This window comes from Pyrus communis, chromosome 3 (assembly GCF_041283825.1).
Source record: "Pyrus communis isolate YQ-2024b chromosome 3, ASM4128382v1, whole genome shotgun sequence".
Taxonomy (NCBI): domain Eukaryota; kingdom Viridiplantae; phylum Streptophyta; class Magnoliopsida; order Rosales; family Rosaceae; genus Pyrus; species Pyrus communis.
In genome coordinates, this window is record NC_142567.1 from 19,990,956 (window position 1) to 20,011,621 (window position 20,666).

A 20,666-nucleotide genomic window follows, 5' to 3' on the forward strand; every position below is an offset into this window, starting at 1 on the left:
TTTAATATGAATTTCATGTCTACACGTTCCTTTAATGCACTTTATTTATTCCCCAAAAATGATTCTTTTCCAATATATTTAAAATGATTCGTTTCTTTTGGTAAGAAATTCCACAAAAAAAGTACTTTAAAAACGTGGAAACCGTGTCCATCGAAGCATCCATTTCGCTGGTCAGCATTTGACAACATTGCACACTTTTCTATCCCAACATCGACACGTATCCCCTTTCTATCCCAACATTGCACAGTTTTGATAATTTTTTTTTTTTTTTAACAAATGATAGTATTATTAAATTTTAAATTTTAGGAAGGAAGATCAGTAAGAATCTATTCCTTACTAAGGTAAACACTCATTTTTTTTCAATTAGTATACACATTAAATTTGATATTTTTCAAAATAAGTTATAAAGTTTTAATTTTCTCATATTACGTTTGGGATTTTAAAATTGTATCGACTTATTCATTTTTTGTCTCTTTGGATGTATAATGCTTAACAAAGTTGAAGAGTTCTTTTAATAAATATCGTGCGAAAAACACTAACACATTAGTCCATATAAAATGCTCACTATGTTATCAATTTATATGAACGATCAAACAGTTGGTTAGACCGATAACATATTTCAATGCACTATGGTACAAAATGAACATAATTAAAATATGAGGGTTTATTTTGCAAATGACCTTAAACTGAAGGGTATCAAATATGAAGTGTCTGATTGTTTCAACAGCAATAAAGCGACAGCGTGTGATATTTTGCTTTTTACGTTAATTTATTGATTAAATTCTGGAAAGTAGTCACAATTTGACCAACGACATTTCTCCTGTAAAGTGAAACGAAGACAAGAATTTTCAAATCATAAAATAATTAAAAAAAATATTTGCAAAAGGTTGCTGTTTGCAGGTTCGCATGAACTTCCTCTGCTTTTTCTTCGTCGATGGCTCGCTTTTTCTATAAAACCAAGACCAAATCTCAACCCAGAAAATATCACTTCCCCCTCTTTCTTCTCCAAAAGGACTATTCTTTGAATCTCACAGGAGTGGAAAAATACTTACTTGGTGAATAAAATAAAGAGTTGGAAATTTAAGTGTGTACATTTTTTCTGGATTGATTCAATTTTTGTTTTCTTAGGAGGGAAGAAAAGTAAGTTCAATCGGTTTCTGGAATTGGGTAAGCCAGATTTGGCTGTTTGAATCAACCCATATTCTGAAATCTTGAGCTGAGGGGGATTTGATTGGTTCTTGGAGCTAGCAACCATGTCTATAGCGACAGCGCTTGCCGGGGAGGACTTATCCCGGCAGACCAGCAGCCGGGGGAGCTGGCGGTCTGCGAGTGTGAGGGAGATGTGGAACGCGCCGGACGTTTTTCAGCGCAGCGGTCGGCAGCAGGTGTTGGATGAGGAGGAGGAGCTCAAGTGGGCGGCCATAGAGAGGCTGCCCACATATGATAGGATGAGGAAAGGGATGCTGAGGCAGGCCATGAGCAATGGGAGGGTTTTGACTGAAGAAGTCGACACGGCGAATCTTGGGGAGCAAGATAAGAAGCAGTTGATGGAGAGCATACTTAAGGTTGTGGAGGATGACAATGAAAAGTTCTTGCAGAGAATGAGAGCCAGAAATGAAAGGTTTGTGATTTGTTTTCTGGTTTTGTTGAATTGGGGTTTTGATATATGTATACTTTGCTTGTTTGGTTGGCGAAAATCGGGTTGGATTTTGAATGCTTTTGGTTGATTGGAAACAGGGTTGGGATTGATGTGCCTAAAGTTGAGGTTAGATTTGAGAAATTATCAATAGAGGGAGATGCATATGTTGGCAGCAGAGCTCTTCCAACACTGCTAAATTCTTCCTTGAACATGATAGAGGTATTTTACATAATATCTATTGATGGTAAAGTTTCGTTGTTTATTTCTAAATTTCTGTGGTGAACTCACGGATTTGTAAATTTCTATGAATGTGAACAGGGAATAATTGGAAAGCTTAAACTCCTACCATCAAAGAAAAGAAATGTTCAGATTCTCAAAGATGTGAGCGGCATCGTGAGGCCATCGAGGTATGCTCAAGATCTTTGTATATGTAATGTCTTGTACTGGACTAGTGTGATGTTTTTTTCCGCATCAATAAGATCTCAAACAAAAGTTCCTGTGAAAATATAACACAAAGTAGTTTCTTCAAAAGAAATTAGTTGCTCATACAGAAGAAAGATGTAAAGGAACATACTAGCCTTTGCTCAACAACATTTAAGAGCTTGGTTTCTTTGTTTCCAGGATGACACTGCTTCTGGGACCTCCTTCATCAGGAAAAACAACACTTCTAAAAGCGCTTGCGGGCAAACTTGATAAGGATCTAAGGGTTTGTAATCCTCTCTATCTCCTTACATTTTATTGGGTTATTCTATTGCAGACAAGTACTTACATGTTCCCATTTTTGTTTTTATATATATGTATTGACAATTTGGGGTTATAAACAGGTAAGTGGAAAAGTGACCTACTGTGGCCATGAATTTGAGGAGTTTGTGCCTCAGAGAACCTCTGCTTACATTAGCCAGCATGATCTTCATTATGGTGAGATGACAGTTCGTGAAACGTTGGACTTTTCCGGACGTTGCCTGGGAGTTGGAACCAGGTACGATATGCTGGTAGAGCTGTCTAGACGGGAGAAAGATTCTGGTATCAAACCAGACCCTGAAATCGATGCATTCATGAAAGCAACATCTTTGGCTGGCCAGGAGACGAGTTTGATCACAGATTACGTTCTCAAGGTTTGTAAATTCAATCATAAGAATGTGTTGTTGAGCTCTTATTGTACAAGCCTAAATATTTTTTGTTCTTCTGTCAGATACTCGGATTAGATATTTGTGCTGATACCGTTGTTGGTGATGACATGAGAAGGGGCATATCTGGTGGACAAAAGAAACGGGTTACAACTGGTATGAGATTCTATGTCATATTACTCTGAAAACAATAAACTAAAAGAAAAGGCAATGATTTTGCTCTCAACTGTGTTTCTAAGCATGAATGTGTATAGTATGTTGACCATGATAGTTCAGGCTGAATGCGTGTATAAATATATTTCACTTTGATTTACTAGAAATCTAGGAACCAATGCCATTATTTTCAAAAGGTGGCTTTTCTTTTTTTTCTCAAAATTCTTCTTTAATCCATATTGGAATAATAGGAATGATATTTCATCTGCAAACATTTGCCTGTAACTATAACTGGAAGTCGTTTCCCATAATGCAGGAGAAATGTTGGTTGGACCAGCGAAAGCGTTCTTCATGGACGAAATTTCAACGGGGCTGGACAGTTCGACTACCTTTCAGATTGTCAAGTTCATGAGGCAGATGGTTCACATTCTGGATGTGACAATGGTCATCTCTCTTTTGCAGCCTGCACCAGAAACATATGATCTTTTTGATGACATTATCCTTATTTCTGAGGGTCAGATTGTGTACCAAGGCCCACGAGAGAATGTACTTGAATTCTTCGAATATATGGGGTTCAGATGCCCGGACAGAAAAGGTGTCGCAGATTTCTTGCAAGAAGTGACCTCAAAGAAGGATCAAGAACAATACTGGTTTAAGAAGAATGAACCATTCAGATATGTCTCTGTAGCTGATTTTGCACAGGCTTTCGCCACTTTTCATGTTGGCCAACGTCTTGCTGAAGACCTAAGAGTTCCGTATGACAAAAGAACAGCCCATCCTGCTGCCTTGGTGAAGGAAAAGTATGGAATAAGCAGTATGGAGCTTTTCAAGGCATGCTTTGCAAGGGAATGGTTGCTGATGAAGCGTAACTCATTTGTGTACATATTCAAGACTGTACAGATAGCAATCATGGCTACAATTACTTTCACTGTATTCTTCAGAACAGAAATGAAACCTGGGCAGTTAGGGGATTCGGCAAAATACATGGGAGCATTGTTTTTCAGTCTCATTAACGTCATGTTTAATGGAGTGGCAGAGCTTTCAATGACAGTTTTCAGGCTTCCGGTGTTCTTTAAACAGAGGGATGCCTTATTCTACCCTGGATGGGCTTTTGCCTTGCCCATTTGGCTAACCAGAATTCCCATTTCGTTTATGGAATCTTTAATATGGATCTGTTTGACATACTATACCGTTGGTTTTGCACCTGAGGCCAGTAGGTAAGCTTTATTTTTTCACTATTATTATTATCGGAAACTTTTTCTTCCTTTTGCTACATGAACATTGAAAGATATACATCCTAGCTATTCTTTTGTTTAACGTATGTACAATATGTTCAGGTTTTTCAAACAGCTCTTGGCTTACTTCGGTATACATCAAATGGCACTTGGACTCTTCCGTTTCATTGCCGGCCTTGGAAGATCAGAGATTCGAGCGAGCACTATTGGTTCCTTTGCATTGCTAATAGTGTTTGTCCTAGGAGGCTTTGTTGTTTCTAAAAGTATGAAATCTCTCTATAATTGCCAACCTAAGTTATTGCATATATCAGCTTGATACTTTTATCATTATCATGTTTGAATCAACAAAGTGTTAACGTTTTAGTTTATTTCTGATGATTTGAAATGTTCACAATATTCTCATTTTGGTGTGCAGATGACCTCGAGCCGTGGATGCTATGGACCTACTATATTTCACCTATGATGTATGGACAAAATGCAATTGCCATCAATGAGTTTCTTGACAAAAGATGGAGCACTGTAAGTTCTATCAAATCTCAGTTGAGTTCTTCTTGTACGGTAATATTAACATTGAGCTTAACAAATAACAAATGTGTGTGATTCCTTTGCACAGCCTGTCCTCAACGCCACTGAAAACACAGTTGGAAAGGTCCTTCTGGCGGGAAGAGGCCTGTTTTCCACGGAGACTTGGTTTTGGATTTGTGTTGGGGCGCTTTTCGGGTTTTCTATTCTTTTTAATCTTCTCTTCGTTGCAGCATTGACCTTCTTAGACCGTAAGTGAATTATGTTCAATCTTTGTTACTCATTGGTACTAGTAAACCACATCATTGGTTTAAGTTCTGATTATTTGCTTTCTCTTTTAACTAAATTGCAGCAATTGTTGATAATAAAACCTTAATCGCTACCGATGACTCTGAAAATAAGAGGAAGGGACGACCCAATCCAGAAGGTAAGTGTTATATTTCCTGAAGATCTTAATTTGCATATGCATTATAAATATTGGATTACTCAAACTCTCATCCATCTATTTACCACACCTGGCTGTAAAAACAATGTATTTGCGAGATAAGCATTATGTCAACCATGGCTGCACTACAAAACCTACTGCATAAAACTTACATCTCGAGCAGCATTTTTGCTATCAAATTATACTCATTGTCTAATACATAATAACTAATGACAGGTACTGATATGCAAGTGAGAAATCAAGCCAAAAAAGGAATGGTTTTGCCCTTTGAGCCCCTTTCACTTGCTTTCAACCATGTGAACTACTATGTGGATATGCCTCCTGTAAGTAACTTTGTGTCTATTTTCTTTGATATATAATTTCAAGAAGTCAATATGAGTACTTATACATCAACAAGGCATTAACCGAAATGAAGAATGAGTTTCTGCTCTTTAGTCAAGAAGTGACTGTTTTTAGTCTTGCAATCTATCATCCGATGGCCAACACATGTCATTGGCCTAATATGATTCTTCTTTGCCTTACATTTATTAATATGACTTTCCTTGGTGACAATATTTGTGTTCCTTACCAGGAAATGAAGAGCCAAGGGATTGAAGAGACTCGACTCCAACTTCTACGAGATGTTAGTGGTGCATTTAGGCCGGGTGTTCTGACTGCATTAGTTGGTGTCAGTGGTGCTGGAAAGACAACCTTGATGGATGTTTTAGCCGGAAGAAAGACTGGTGGGTATATTGAAGGAAGTATTACCATCTCTGGATACCCAAAGAACCAAGCCACATTTGCTCGGGTCAGCGGCTACTGTGAACAAAATGACATTCATTCACCATATGTTACTGTTTATGAATCTCTCGTATACTCTGCCTGGTTACGTCTTGCCAAGGATGTCACGAAGGATAAACGAAAGGTATGTAATTTACTTTAATCATTTTGATTCTGAGTGGTTGTACCATTCAATTTCCAGTCACTTGGAATTCAATCTTTCTACAATTGTCTTTTCTACTTATAAAGAACATGATGACATACATGATGTAGCTGATGTAGCTAACTAAGATTTTATTTTTCTTTCTGTTTCTGTAGATGTTTGTTGATGAGGTCATAGATTTGGTTGAGCTTAATCCCTTGAGGAATGCTTTAGTTGGACTTCCAGGAGTTAATGGGCTTTCAACTGAGCAGAGAAAAAGGTTGACTATTGCTGTAGAATTGGTTGCAAATCCTTCCATCATCTTTATGGATGAACCGACATCGGGTCTTGATGCTAGAGCAGCTGCTATTGTTATGCGTACTGTTAGAAACACTGTGGATACCGGACGAACTGTTGTTTGCACCATTCACCAACCTAGCATTGACATTTTTGAGGCTTTTGATGAGGTATAATATGATCCCGAATCTATCAAATCTGTAACATTGTTCAGTATTTTTTGTGCCATATTTCACCTCGATTTTGTTTTCCGTTGCAGCTGTTCCTTATGAAGAGAGGAGGACAAGTTATTTATGCTGGACCTCTAGGTGCCCAGTCTCACAAGCTCGTTGAATATTTCGAGGTAGGTGTATACACTACCTTTCATTTTAATTTCCTTCCAATGATCAAACTGCTCCATTGGATTTAATCCCGACTTGGGGTTAACGCGAAGTTCAGGAAGAAAATTTTTCAAACATCAGCAAAACTTGTTATATAGCAAAGTAATTAATAGTTAAAAGTTTGACTAATCCAAAACATCTTGCAGGCTATTCCAGGGGTTCTGAAGATCAAAGAGGGTTACAATCCTGCTACCTGGATGTTAGACGTCAGCTCAGCTGCCGTTGAGGCTCAAAATGATGTAGACTTCGCAGAAATATTTGCAAACTCTGATCTCTATAGGTTAGTTGCATGTAAACATATCGTCTCTTCATTTCTGTCATTGCCATCCACTTGTCCGTTTATGTTAAAAAATTTACATCTTTGCTTCACATGTTCAGGAGAAACCAGGAACTTATCAAGGAACTAAGCACACCACAACCAGGCTCCAAGGATCTTCACTTCCCCACCCAATTCTCCCAAAGCTTTTTAACTCAGTGCCAAGCGTGCTTCTGGAAACAGCACTGGTCATACTGGAGGAACTCGCAGTATAATGCCATTAGGTTTTTCATGACAATTTCCGTTGGAGTTATATTTGGTATTATCTTCTGGAACAAAGGAAAGAAAATGTAAGTTTAAGAACTTTATGATCACCTACATTCCTTTAATGTAATTTGATTTTGTGGCCCAGTTGCATGTTTTCACCAATTAAGAAATTTGTGTTTCTGAGAATTGTCAGTTAAATAATATTCAACCGCATATTGACTTGTGAACAGGGATACACAACAAGACATCATGAATCTGTTGGGGGCAGGATATGCTGCTGTTCTTTTCCTTGGAGCGGGCAATGCTTCTGCTGTGCAATCGGTTGTTGCTGTTGAACGAACAGTTTTCTACCGTGAAAGAGCTGCTGGGATGTATTCCGAGTTGCCTTATGCATTTTCTCAGGTAATATTTGGAAACTATGCACATGGTTATGTGTTTGGTTGCTTTTGCAGGGCATTCAAATCAAATGTATATTGATTCATGACTTTGGTGTTGCAGGTGGCTATTGAGACACTTTACGTTTTAATCCAAACCTTTGCGTATTCAGTTATTTTGTATGGCATGATTGGGTTCGATTGGAAGGTGGACAAATTTTTGTACTTCTACTATTTCATATTCATGTGCTTCACATATTTCTCCATGTACGGGATGATGGCAGTTGCCCTAACTCCTGGTCCCCAAATTGCTGCAATTGTTATGGGCTTCTTCATGAGCTTTTGGAACTTGTTCTCTGGTTTCCTCGTCCCACGAACGGTATGTCTGAGTTACTCTTCTTACTTTCATGCCTCAGAATGTTGAACAAATGAATTATAAGGACAACATGCAACAAATTGTTATTAGAAGTCATTAGTATTTGCATGATTGAGCAAGTGGTCATAAAATGCAGATTACTCATCGGAGTTTTCTTGCATCTTATTTACCTTGTTAGGGGTCATATCTGTTACTACTGTAATCCTAACAATTAAATCTCAATATTGCAGCTAATTCCCATCTGGTGGAGGTGGTACTACTGGGGTTCTCCAGTTGCCTGGACAATCTATGGCATCTTTGCATCTCAAATGGGCGATATTACGAAGGTCATCATAATTCCTGGTGAGGAATCCAAGCCAGTGAATCAGTTCCTTAAGGACTATTTGGGTTATGAAGAAGATTTTGTAATCCCGGTGGTGTTTGGTCATGTTGGTTGGGTCCTTCTCTTCTTCTTCATGTTTGCGTACGGCATCAAGTACCTTAACTTCCAAAGGAGATAAGCAACTTCAATCTGCAGAAATGTGAAATAGATCATCTACATAGATTCGCGTGAGATACTCTCGTCAGTTAGCGATCATAAAAACATGTAAACTCGTTTTGTTTTTTGCCTTCTCGTTTGGATATTTTTATCATGTAATTTTGTTTTGCTTCCATTCATTTTCACCTTGAATTAATGTGTATAGTTACTTATTCTTCGAGTACTCAATAAAAGTTCTGCATTTTTTCAAAAATGTGTTCGTATGAAAACAACGTTGGTGCTGTGTTTTGACAAGGTCTTAGGCAAGTAGTATGGGATTTAGTCTCCATTCATTAGAAATCGCGGCGCAAACGTCGCGCGCGTGTGTGCGTGTGGGCGCGTGTTTGATCCCTCAAGTTGGGTTAAGAATTACTTTCTCTGATGAAAGTCAAAAAACAACGATTGCTAGAAGAAAATTGGATTAGATACTTGTTATTTATCTTAAATAGTGCTTGGCAAGATATTTCCCTCGTCCAATGGCTCACAAAGCTCACATTTTATTTAAAGAACCCATTTAAGATGATACTGTCTACATATATAACATGTTTTAATATTGTCATTTCGATGTAGATTGTTTGAGAAGGCTAAATTAGCAACATACTACTGAATTCATTTCCAATACCTATCTTCAAGCGTCCAAGCATGCTCATTGCAATACAAACATTCATCTATGCTCTTCTCTATTCCATGATCGGTTACCACTAGAGAAACTAAAGAAAAAAAATGCTCATTTATAATTAAACATAATGTTTTTGGTCCTCAAATTTGTTGCATTAACACATTCCCAGCCACGAAAACATGCGACTGCAGTTAGATACCACTCTCATACATAAAGATAAACAAATTTTCAAGCGATGAAGGGTTCCATAATCACTCTGGTAAATTCTTCCATCCAGATGGAAGGGAAATGACAGTGGAATGGATGTTGCCGCCTAATTTCCCTGACAGTGGGGAAAGGAGTATGATCATCAACTTCGCAAGACATGCGACAGTGTATAGCACAAATCTTTCCAGCAGGTGTTACAGTGAGCGAACGGAGTTGCAAGATTCTAGTTCATCTAACAATATATTGAAAAAGCATCCAGTGGTGAGACTCAAGCAGGCAGCCAGTGCTGATTACAACCTGAAACCAAAACGTGTGAAAGCTTCAACGACAAGAAAGGCATACGAACTACGTATATTACTGCAACTGGTATACAAAGTAGCGATTTAAGATAAGTCTGGATGCAGTTAAGTGAAATTAGTAGAATCAGCTTCGCTTTTAAAATACAGCTCCTCAAGGCAAGGAAACACTACTATTTTTCCTGTTGGCATCGCAGTTGCTTCCATCCATTCAATTAGCTCATGGCACCCACTAATTCGTAATGTTTTCAATGATGGAAATAAAGTCATTGTCTCCGTACTTTCTGCAGCTGCATCATAAATAAGGTCATAGCCGTAAAACTCAGCTCCGATACATTTCAGGCTATCCATTCCATCAATCTCAAGCTGCCTAAGATTAGGTAGATGGCCGAGTGTTGGGAATGCTTCACATCTGTTACAGCTGCATAACTGAACCTGCTTCAAGTTGATGAGAGGTAGCAACTTACTCATTATCCATGATGGAAATTTACCACCCATGTACTTTTTTATCTCTAGTTTTTCCAACTTCGGATGCGGTTGGAGGCCTTCCAGTACATCCTCCTCATCATTGTGGGCTCTGCGATCCAGCCATCCCATTCTGAAATGAGTCCATACAAATCTCAAATGGCATAAGTGTCTCTTATCTTCTAATTTGACCTTCTTTGCTTCATCTCCATCCCTTACGTCTTCAAGATTATAAATGATCAATTCACCATTCAAATGATTTAAGCCAGCCAACTCCTCAATTCCATGACCCATCTCTTTACCCACAGAAAAGTAAGGTAATGTTCAAAGGCACATCAGTCGTCCCAGGCCAGAAGGAAACACCGTACTTTTATTGAAATAAAAATGTCTGAAGTTGATCAAATTTTTTACTTCTTTCGGAAACTCTTCAAGAGCACAGTTCATTGCCCTTAAGGTCTGCAGGTTATAGAGTTATCCAAAGGATTCAGGAAGTGTTTTGAATCTTGTTTCAGAAATGTCAAGATACCTCAACCGTTTCATATTTCCAATTGATATTGGAAACTCCTCAATACTAGCCTTGTATAAATTTAAGACACGTAAACCTCTAAATTGTGGCAAGATGTTACTAGGGACTTCGCCATACGTAATAAATGAGCACACTCTCCCCAGTCTTTGTTTTGCAATTTTTCCTAGTGTCTAAGTAGAAACCCAAGCAACATGTCTAACCTCAAGTGTATCGTTCGTCTCATGTAAGTCTCTCGTCAAGCCTTCAGATTTGGATACAAGACCAGTAAGATCATGCACAAGATTGGACATCTTGCATTTGGTAATAGTGTCAGCCATCCAGTGTAGCATTTTGAAATAAGGAACTTTTCAGTAGAATATCAAAATATTCATTACCTATATCCTCCATCTCTATATTACTTACTTCGGGTAAAAAGTGTAGTAATCCTTGGGCCATCCATTGTTGAACCAAGCTCTCTCTTTCAATTTTGAAATCTTTCATGAACACTGAGCAATATGCAAAACACTGTTTCAAAGATGAGGATTTCAAATTATCAAAACTCAACTTCAAAAGTGAAATCATTCGATCTTCTCCTTCCGGTAAGTCCCAAATTCTACTTTCTTTGATTGACAACCATTCATCAACTCTACATTTACACGATAACATGCTTCCCAAAACCTGGTACATGAATCACAATTTCTATCAAATAACGAATATGGTAAACAGCAACAGAAAAAGAAAAAAAACAAGGATCTCAACGAAGTTCAGTAATATAACATAAGACTATACCGAACAAGTTCTGTTAAGCAGCCTGATGCAAATGCGTGGCTATTGCTTGTTAGGCACAGACCTTCTGTGCCATTTCGGGTCAATCGCCTTAGATAGAGGGAATTAGGGGCTTAACCCTGTAACAGGGTCCTGTTTTACCAGTGGTGTATAGCATACGTATTGAAGTCTTATCTACACATTTCAGTAACAGTTTCAAAATTTTACCCCCAATCCATTCTAATTAAGCGAAAAATTAGAATTCTAATTCGATTGAATTGGATTAGTTTAGATTGCTTATAGTATGCAGACACCAAGTAACTTACAGATTGAATCTTTATCGACAAGAAATATGAATAAATAGAAACAAGTATAAATGGAGTTCAAGATCATGGTATAGTAGTACAATACCTCTGCCATCAACGGTACACCTGCACATTGTTCAGCAATCTGCCTTCCGATTCGCTCAAATTCTTGACTTAGAGGAGCATTGTTATCTGAAACAGCTCTATGTTTCAATATGGACCAACAGTCATCTGCAGAGACAATCCCCAAATTACACCTCGGAAGTGCTTCCATGACAGATGCGACTTTGGCACTGCAGGTAGTGAGAATAATAGCGCTTCCACAAGAGGAAGTAACTTTGGACAAATAATTCATGAAATTGCTCCATTTTTCAGAGTCTTTGTCCCAAATGTCATCGAGTACAAGTAAATATCTTATCTCCTTCAGCTCTTCTCGAAGTTTTTTAAGCAATGCATTCTGTCTTGGTATCCCCTCGGCTTAGTAATTCTAAGAACCATCAAAAGGGTGAGATACGGACGCCCATATCTTTCTATCAAAATACCTGTCTATAGGATCCGCAAGGTATACGGATTTGGCCAAAGTTGTCTTTCCCATGCCCAGTATTCCAACAACGGCCAGAACTCCAATATTTCCTTGAGTGATGGTGGAGTTGGTCAAGGTTGTAGTTATATTAGACAGATCCTCCTTCCTTTCAAACATTCTTTCATCTGTAGCAATCAGCGAGTTGGTTTGTCTTTCCCATCCAATTCCGCAAGGGGTTGCATCTATTTTATCGGAAACTAGTCCAATGATAGATGCCTTAGTCTTCAGAATCACCAATGATGCATTGATCTTCCGAATTTTACGTTCCATTTTAAGACGAAACACAATTGGATTGGAAACAGAAAAGGACTTGAGTACCTTGTTCTTGGTATGGTTCTCCTTTTCTACTTTACGCCGAACAACTTCATAGTGGAGGTCATCCAACACATCGTCTGCATCTCCAGCTATGTTTTTCAGTTTCTTTACCCAATTCTCCAATGCCTTGGCCCCGACCTGGTGGTTGGCAGGCAACATCACATAAGAAACCCCAAATGGTGGACAATGATCCACGAAGCCTGCTTGGTTCAGCTTTGAATCCAGACTCGAGACTGATTTCTTGCGCAGCAAGTGAAGTCAGTTTCGCCAGTATTCCCTCAACAGCAAAAGGAAGCAGATATTCTTCCGCCATCCTTGTTTCGTCCCAAAACTGCAAAAGGAAAAACAGAAGAACGCTAACGGTGATCAATTGTGATCACTCAAGAAAACAAGAAGAACGAATTTGAAGATCGACGAAGACGTACAGACACAGAGTCAATCTCGTAGCCGTAGGTAGAAGAAGAGAAGACAGTTGCAAGCAAATTGTTGGTTTGACAATTTTAACTTTGAAACTTTCACAAGTGAGGAAACTGGAAAGAAGACAGCTGGAAAGTCCACTAAACTTTCAAAATACATTTATATTTATTAAACAATTTAAGAACTACAATTTGCACTCAAAAAAAAAAAAAAAGAACTACAATTTTCTTAGTGTTGTTTTATATCAATGTTATTTTGCCTATTATTATTGTAACTTTTTTTTTTTGTCAAACGACATTTTGTTAGATTAGATATTCAAATATTAGATTAACCACCGACGGGTTTTGAACCCATGCTATCATGCTAGGGATCAACATGAATAAAATGAGATAATAAAAAAAGAAATAAGAAAAGCAAGGATCAAGGGGTTAGCGAATGGGGGCCCCATCCTCCTCGGGGTGTCAAGAATATCGGTCAGTCATTAACCTCCAGTTAGTGGATCTAATCCTTCACAAAAATAAGAAATTCCGCATATTTTGACCAATTCAAGATGAATCTTGATTCATCCCCTCGACGAGTTGCTCTAGCATCTTTCTCTTCTATTCAATTATGAACCTGTTAACCCTAAAAATTACAAAACCTACGTGGCGCGCATGCCGAGTAACTAATAAGCTAACTACGTCCTTCGGTCGAATGCGGGGCCGAGCTTGGCCGAGGAGTAAAATTTGTTGATGTAGCTTTGAGCGCGTCGCTGACTTCTCTATCTTGCGATTGCGACCGAGGAAGGAACACTCTCGGTCTCTGGGTTCTACAGCCTGAAGACAAGGCTGCTAATTCTGCTGAGTTCACAAATCGTCCGAGCCCGATTCGGTCACTGTGATTATATTCGTGAGAGTATAAGCACGTCGAATCGAGACCAAACTGTATGGGCACAGGTACTCGAACGTGATGTATGTCTTGATGGTAAACGTAGTTCGGCCGTCGGAATGTCGAACCCTGAAACTCACTTGTGAGTATCCAATCATAAAACCACTCGGCGACCAGTACGCCGAGCAATGTAATTCGTAACACCTAACTATGCCGAGAAGGCTAGCAAGGTGACCTCTGCCAACAAAGGTTCGAAAACCTTTCTCGACCGAGACTTAGATAGATAACCTGTCGACCTCGACGCAGTGCTGTTTATCCAAACTGAAGGTGCTTCTTGGTCGGCTGATTCTGCGGCAGCAGTGCTGTTTATCCAAACTGAAGGTGCTCGCCGGGTGCTTCCACAGTGCTGTTTATCCAAACTGAAGGTGTGTCGGCAGGAAAAAGAAAAGGAAAAATCTCAAGGTGTTTGAGAGGTTTTGCGCAGGGCAATTGTATGCTGATTTGAAGGTCCATTTCTGTTGCATGATTTCTTGTATTTATAGTGCCCAATTCCTTGAAAACCAATTCTGATTTGGATTGGGAGTCCTTGTCCCATTTCGCCTCTAACTCGAACAAACCTATTCCTACTGGGATTCTGAATTTTCCTTCTTTTCGGGACTCCCTTCCTCGCTGGTCGAGAATCCTGATAGCACTAGGACTTCCTCGACCTTTCCTATTCATCCGGACTACTTAGGATAGGATTTGGCCGATCCTGCCAGCTGGCCCAGGATTTATTATTCAGCCCATAGTATTTACCATTACCTTGGGCCGAGCACATCCTGCTGCTCGGCCCAGCAATAATATTTTGGGCCCAAACATTGCCCTCTCGCTTCTGAGGTCGCCGACCGTTAACTCTTGGTCGGGCCTCGACCTTGAAGAAGCGAAAACGTTTATTGTTTTTTTGGACTTTACTTCCTTAATGACCGTTATTCCTGCGCATTTATGAGACATGATTGCACTTTCCTCGTTGCCCCCAACGCGTGGCCATGTGTCGATTCTCCGCCACTCTTAAAACTTTCAATCGTGGGCCTCGAAACCGTGCACTAACTGGAACGTCTTATCCTCATTAATGCCTTAAAACTGGCGTCGCACGCAATCGTGCGTCCTGGATTTTCGACTCCTCGATCCCCTCTTCGCAGGTTCCCAAAATATCCGAAATGATTGAGCCTTTCCCGGTTAAATTTCCCCCCAATTTGAACCAGTGCTTTTCGAATCCCAGACGTTTGATATTCATCCTGAAAGGCCTATAAATACCCACATTTCTGCCATTCGCCTCTTACGCTTTCAGAAATTCTAAAATCTCAAGTTCCTCATCCTTGTTCGTTCAAATTAAACCTTCCAGTTCTTCCTTTTGCAATTATTTCTCCATTTTCCCCTCTGCAATCTCTTCTTCTTCCAAACTATCTCTTATCATCTCTTCCAATGGCCTCCTTTATCTCGAAACTCTCTGATGAAGTCAACAAGTGTAAAGACTTCATCGATCGGAGCGCAATCAAAACACTACGCTTCGAGAACGACATGGCCACTACTCATTAGATCCTGGGCCCCCTCTTTAGAGATGCAGTGCCGCCGTGCATCACCACCCTTCTCAAGGAACAGTGCCTAACACCCCTGCTTTAAGGGTTTGACTGGTCGAAATGGGGCTTGGCTCGGCCTCAAGGAGCTTGGCCCTCGACCACCACAGCCTGGGCCGCCTGGGTGGATCGAATGAGATCCTTCTTCGCCGAGGAGTGGAAAGCCCTTGGTATCTACGATGCCATCCTGCTCTCAACCATGGAGATTACCATGGACAAGGAGCTGCTTATGGCGGCCTTGACTCTATGGTGTTCGGCCACCAACACTATGGTCCTTCCATTCGGCCCCCTTGGCCCCACGGTCCTTGACATCACGGCTATCCTTGGGACTTCTCCATCCGGCCTCCCGATCGACGCTGCTCTCTCTGGATGCCTCTCCCTTCTGGACTTGAAGGCGCTTTTCGACGAGCGGGCCGTCGAAACACTCGACCGAGGCGATCGGGAGCCTTCAAAAGAACAAGTTCAGAAGCTCCATAAGAACTTTTTCAACTACAACACTCTCATGCTCCATTTCGCCGGCCGGGGCGAGGAAAGTCTCAGGAAGGGAGAACATGAAGCCTTCCTTTTCTACTGGTACAACAAATTTATTTGTTGTACTAGGTTGAACAAGTGCTTGGTCGAGAATATGCCAGTGGCCCAGGCCTTGGCTAGTGGTCACTCCCTGGCGCTCAGCCCGGCTATTCTTGCCAACCTCTTCCGTTGCCTGGCCGAGGCGACCCTCAACAAAATCGACCCGCACCAGAATGGACCCCTCTGGGTGTTTCAACTCTGGCTGCAGGTCTATTTCTCCACTCTTCGGCCCGAGGTCCTTGCTTTCCAACGCTCGGCCGCCCTCGGCCCCCAACTGGCCTCTCGACCAGCTCCTCCGCACCGGGCGGATGAGGTTCTTAAGCATTTCTTCGGTCTCGACGTCCTTTCGGACGATGAGTTCCTGGTTTGCCGGCGCCAGGAGTACCCTGCTTCCATCAGGCTCCCGACGGCAGCTTGGGCCGAGGCCGAGGATGCGGGACTCCGTCAGTCCTGGGGGTCGTTTGTCCTGACTCGCGACCTTCCCCTTGGTTGCGATGCCCGCCGAGCCAGTTGGGAGGTCTACCATCCCCACTTCGTCGCCCGGCAGCTTGGCTACCTCCAAGGTTGCCTTGTACCCCTGCTCGTCTCTCGTTCCCTCCTGAGCCGGGGACGTCTTTCTGGTTCTTCCGAGAGGGAGTGCCGAACGATGGAGCAAGAGTTTCAGGCACGGTGCAAGAAGTTCCGTCTTCGGCCAACCGTTCCGGAATCCTTGGGCACCGACACTTTTGGAGATTGGTGGGACGAGTACACCTGCGACTTCTTTGGCGCCTCGGCCGAAGACGTGGTGAACAAAGTCTTTGGCGACCGGCCGAGACCAGGGCCCTCGACCCAACCTAAGGAGTCGGCCCAAGGTATATCGTCGCTCCGTTTTTTTTTCTTTTTCTTCTACTTGTCCTTGTTATTAATTACTTTGCTCTTCAGGGGGTCGAGTGTTGAAGAAGGTTGAAGTGGTCGCTGCGGTGGCGAGGGCGAAGAAGCTGGTGCCCCTCGCCCTTCTAAACGCATCAAGAAATTGGCGAAGAAGGGCGACTGGGAGATTCATGTCGTCCCTAGCGACACTACTGGGACGCCTGCTCCTGCCGGCTCTCCTCCTGTGCCGGCTGCCCCGGCTTCTCCAAACCCGACTCCTCCAGCCGTCTCCCCTCCTGGGGCCACGGCCGAGCCCATCGTCGTACCCGCTCTAGCTTCAGAGCCGGTCGTGGCGCCTGAAATGGGGAAGTCGGCTGCGCCTGCCGAAGCACCCTCGACTCCAAAGGTCGTTTTGGAGGTATAATCCTGCTTCTACTTGTTTCTTTAGGTTTCTGGTCGTAATGCTAACTGTTTTCTCTTTTTGTTCAGGATGTCGAGAGCGAGAGTGACGAAGTGCCGATCCTGAGGCCACGGCCGAAATGCCGATCCTGAGGCCTATGGCCGATCCTGAGGCCACGGCCGATCCTGAGGCCACGGCCGAAATGCCGATCCATCCGCAGGATGAAGATCCTCCCATTCCTCCACAGGAAGTCTCCTCGGCCTTTGTAAGTCTCGTTTCTTTTGTATTGATTTTTTCGTGACACATGTTTTTAAAACTATTAAATGTCAGGTGCCCGAACATTCATTTCACCGGCAATTTTATGCGCCGAGGAGCGTTGTCTATATTTTCTGGCCGCCGTCGTGGCCATCAAATGTAGATGACCTCCATCGCCCGCGTGAATTGAGTAGCGGTCTAAGGCACTGGGCTCGGCCATTAAGTTCCTTGGGTTCGAGCAATGACCCAGAGGGCATGGCCGAAGTCTCCTCTCGGCAGGTCTAAAACAATCCCCTTTTTCATTATGCACTACATCACGACGTCTTACTTTCCTTCACACAATTTCCCTTTCATGTGCAGCCATCGTGGGAAGTGGAGCTCGACGCTCTTCTTCAAAGCACGACCGGTGAGGCCGGTTCTTCTGCTGCTCCCGCCGAACCAGCCGGCGCCGTGTCCGAGGCCGAAGTCTTCGTGAAGCTGCACGAAGTCCTGTCTCTTAATGCCTCCCAAGCCCTCCGATGCAAGGGCCTTGACTCCGTTTGAGAGTGACTCAATGACCTTGCCAGCGGTGGTCACCTGAGTACGGAGAATATCTCTTTTCTCACCGACCTCCTGGAGTGGACTCGGCAACACTTCTACATCTTCGAGCGAGCCCTTCAAGCCGAGGATGACTTGAAGGCTGCCAAGGTCGCGCAAGAGGCAGGCCGAGTTGAGATGGGGGCAATCAGAGCTAAGAAGGCGAAGTTGACCGAGTTTGATCGCCAGATTTCTGACCTTCAGCGTCAAATTTCTGACCTTCAACGGCAAAGGTCTGCTGCTGCTGCCGAGCTTGAGAAGGACTTCGAGGCCAACAAGGCTCGGCTGACGGCCTTCGCTGCCGGTGCACGGCATGTCCAGCAGCTCCAGTTCAACAAGAAGACCAGGCAGGCTGAGATAATCCTGGGTGAAGCGAAGTGGCTGGAACTGAAGGCTGCCCTTGAGACTTTCCTCCCCTCGACCCCTTAGGATTTCACCATTGTATTTGTATTTGTTCTTCTTGTAATGATTTTTGTTATCAATACAATGGTCGTTTTTCTATTAATACAATGGTTGTCTTGCTATTAATACAATGGTCTTACTCTTGCATTTCCCATGTAATTGGATAGTACTTCTTTAAAAACTTTCCATTAATCGGCAACTTATGAACTGAACCCGTCCGATCTCTTAGATGATATGCCCCCTTGCCGAGTACTTTGTGAACGATGAAAGGCCCTTCCCAATTCGGCGACCACTTACCAAATCTGGGGTCTTTAATCCCAACAGGCAACACAGTTTGCCAAACCAATTCTCCTTCGCTGAACGTTTTTTGTCTCACACGCTGGTTATATGCTCGCTCGGCAATTTTCTTTTGTGCAACCAATAAGTTACCCGCGTCGATTCGACTTTCTTCTAAGTCTTCTAACTCTTGTCGCATCGCTTGACTGTATTCAATACTGCACAAATCACTCTGCTCGATTACTCGCAACGAGCTTATACTCAACTCGACCGGTAACATAGCATCGTGTCCATAAGTTAACGCGTAAGGAGTGGTTCCAGTGGCCGACCGGGGTGAAGTTCGGTATGCCCATAATGCTTCATTTAACTTCAAATGCCACAAACCAGGTTTCTCTTTTACCATTTTTTCAAGGATGCCGATCAACACTTTGTTGCTTGCCTCGGCCTGTCCGTTTGCCTGTGGGTAGTACGGCGTAGATTGCTCGAGTCGGATATTCAAACTTGCCGCGTATTCCCTAAACCTATCGGCCGTGAATATAGTGCCATTATCAGTTATGATTGTTTCTGGCACGCCGAATCTGGTCACAATATTCTCCTCTACGAAGTTGCATACCTCTTTAGCAGTTAATTCGGCGTATGACCTGGCCTCGACCCACTTAGTGAAATAGTCAGTTGCTACAATTATCCACGCGTGTTTCGCTGCCCCCGATGATGGCATGATTTTGCCAATTACATCCATTGCCCAACCTCTGAACGGCTATGGTTTAGTAACCGAGTGTAGTAATTCGGCCGGGGCTCTCTGCACGGGTCCATGAATTTGGCATGATAGGCATCTCCGTGCATATTCGATGCAATCCTTTAATATATTGGGCCAAAAATAACCGTGTCGTCGGAGCAACCACGCATCTTTCGTCCAGATTGGTGTGCCCCGCAAATTCCTTCATGTACCTCGGCCATTGCTTGGGCAGCCTCGTGTGGGCCGAGGCACAACAGTAGTAAACCATCCTCGCCTTTGCGATATAATTCATTTTGATACGACACGTAATTTGTCGCGAGCACCTTCGTTCTTCGGTCGTGTTTCCCATTGGGGTTATCGAGGTACCGTAACATCATCTTTCTCCAATCATCTGGTTCTACTTCGACGGCATATACTTCTATGGGATCTCCTCGTTCTAATAGGGATGGGAGCGACATTACCCTTGTACGTATTACGTGCGCGCGTTGGAGAGTTTGCTGATCAATCAAAACGGGGTACGAGCGTTGACCCGTGTTCGCAATTCCCACAATTCGACCTAGTTTGCCCCCCATGAGTTGTGCTCCTGAGGCGATCTGGGCGAGTTCGTCGGCGTCAGTATTGTGGATACGTGAAATGTGTTCAAATGTGATTCGTTCGAACGACTCAGCCAGGTAGGTAGTGACCATGTGATAGGGAGCTAAAGTACAACTCATGCAATGAAACACGCCGTTCAGTTGGTGCAGCTGAAAGTGTAAAACATGGATGCCGATAGTGTAAAACATGGATGCCGATAATGAGGGCTTCATACTCGGCCTGATTATTGGTGCAGCTGAAATCTAACTTGAGAGAAAAATACCATCGGCAGTGGTCAGGCGACTGAATCGCGATACCGACACCTGCCGAGGTCGAAGTACTGGAACCATCAAAATGCATAGTCCAATGGTTATCTCGTGTGGTGACGAAACCGATGTCGACGTCGCCTCCCTCAAAACCATAAGGGGATGGGTGTTGTGCCAGGAAGTCAGCGAGGGCTTGCCCCTTGACGGCCTTTTGGGGTACATACTGAAGGCTGAACTCGGATAAGGCGAGTGTCCATTTCCCGATTCGGCCTTTGACAATAGGCCGAGTCAGCATGTAACGAATTACGTCGGTTTGG

The 20,666-nt window shown here is 42.6% G+C and overlaps 2 protein-coding genes and 1 pseudogene across 2 annotated transcripts; 2 read left to right on the forward strand and 1 right to left on the reverse strand.

Moving 5' to 3' along the window:
* Window positions 1-807: 807 nt before the first annotated feature.
* LOC137714801 (pleiotropic drug resistance protein 2) lies at window positions 808-8,703 on the forward strand. The gene is made up of 20 exons (XM_068453936.2): window positions 808-1,621; window positions 1,738-1,858; window positions 1,958-2,046; window positions 2,261-2,345; window positions 2,464-2,754; window positions 2,832-2,922; window positions 3,236-4,136; window positions 4,257-4,417; window positions 4,570-4,673; window positions 4,768-4,927; window positions 5,029-5,103; window positions 5,338-5,444; window positions 5,693-6,025; window positions 6,199-6,489; window positions 6,579-6,662; window positions 6,846-6,979; window positions 7,078-7,305; window positions 7,453-7,624; window positions 7,721-7,975; window positions 8,203-8,703. Exons 1-20 carry the CDS (start codon window positions 1,254-1,256, stop codon window positions 8,470-8,472), a joined length of 4,320 nt encoding a protein of 1,439 aa, XP_068310037.2. The 5' UTR covers window positions 808-1,253; the 3' UTR covers window positions 8,473-8,703.
* Window positions 8,704-9,717: 1,014 nt separating this feature from the next.
* LOC137714355 (putative disease resistance protein RGA4) lies at window positions 9,718-12,990 on the reverse strand (annotated as a pseudogene).
* A 2,589-nt stretch (window positions 12,991-15,579) lies between these two features.
* Window positions 15,580-17,289, forward strand: LOC148698109 (uncharacterized). The gene is made up of 4 exons (XM_088690377.1): window positions 15,580-15,979; window positions 16,079-16,867; window positions 16,938-16,996; window positions 17,041-17,289. The coding sequence occupies exons 1-4, from the start codon at window positions 15,580-15,582 to the stop codon at window positions 17,287-17,289; spliced, it is 1,497 nt and encodes a 498-aa protein (XP_088546503.1).
* The last annotated feature ends 3,377 nt before the right edge of the window (window positions 17,290-20,666 follow it).

What these genes read in the sequence shown, in the direction of transcription:
- LOC137714801 (XM_068453936.2), top strand. Translation starts at nt 1,254, where the DNA reads ATGTCTATAGCGACAGCGCTTGCCGGGGAGGACTTATCCCGGCAGACC. An exon ending in AAAGAAACGGGTTACAACTG is followed by an intron (nt 2,923 to 3,235) that starts GTATGAGATTCT and finishes CCCATAATGCAG; the next exon opens with GAGAAATGTTGGTTGGACCA. An exon ending in TCACGAAGGATAAACGAAAG is followed by an intron (nt 6,026 to 6,198) that starts GTATGTAATTTA and finishes CTGTTTCTGTAG; the next exon opens with ATGTTTGTTGATGAGGTCAT.
- LOC148698109 (XM_088690377.1), top strand. Translation starts at nt 15,580, where the DNA reads ATGAGATCCTTCTTCGCCGAGGAGTGGAAAGCCCTTGGTATCTACGAT. An exon ending in ACCTAAGGAGTCGGCCCAAG is followed by an intron (nt 16,868 to 16,937) that starts GTATATCGTCGC and finishes TTTGCTCTTCAG; the next exon opens with GGGGTCGAGTGTTGAAGAAG. An exon ending in TGGCGAGGGCGAAGAAGCTG is followed by an intron (nt 16,997 to 17,040) that starts GTGCCCCTCGCC and finishes TTGGCGAAGAAG; the next exon opens with GGCGACTGGGAGATTCATGT.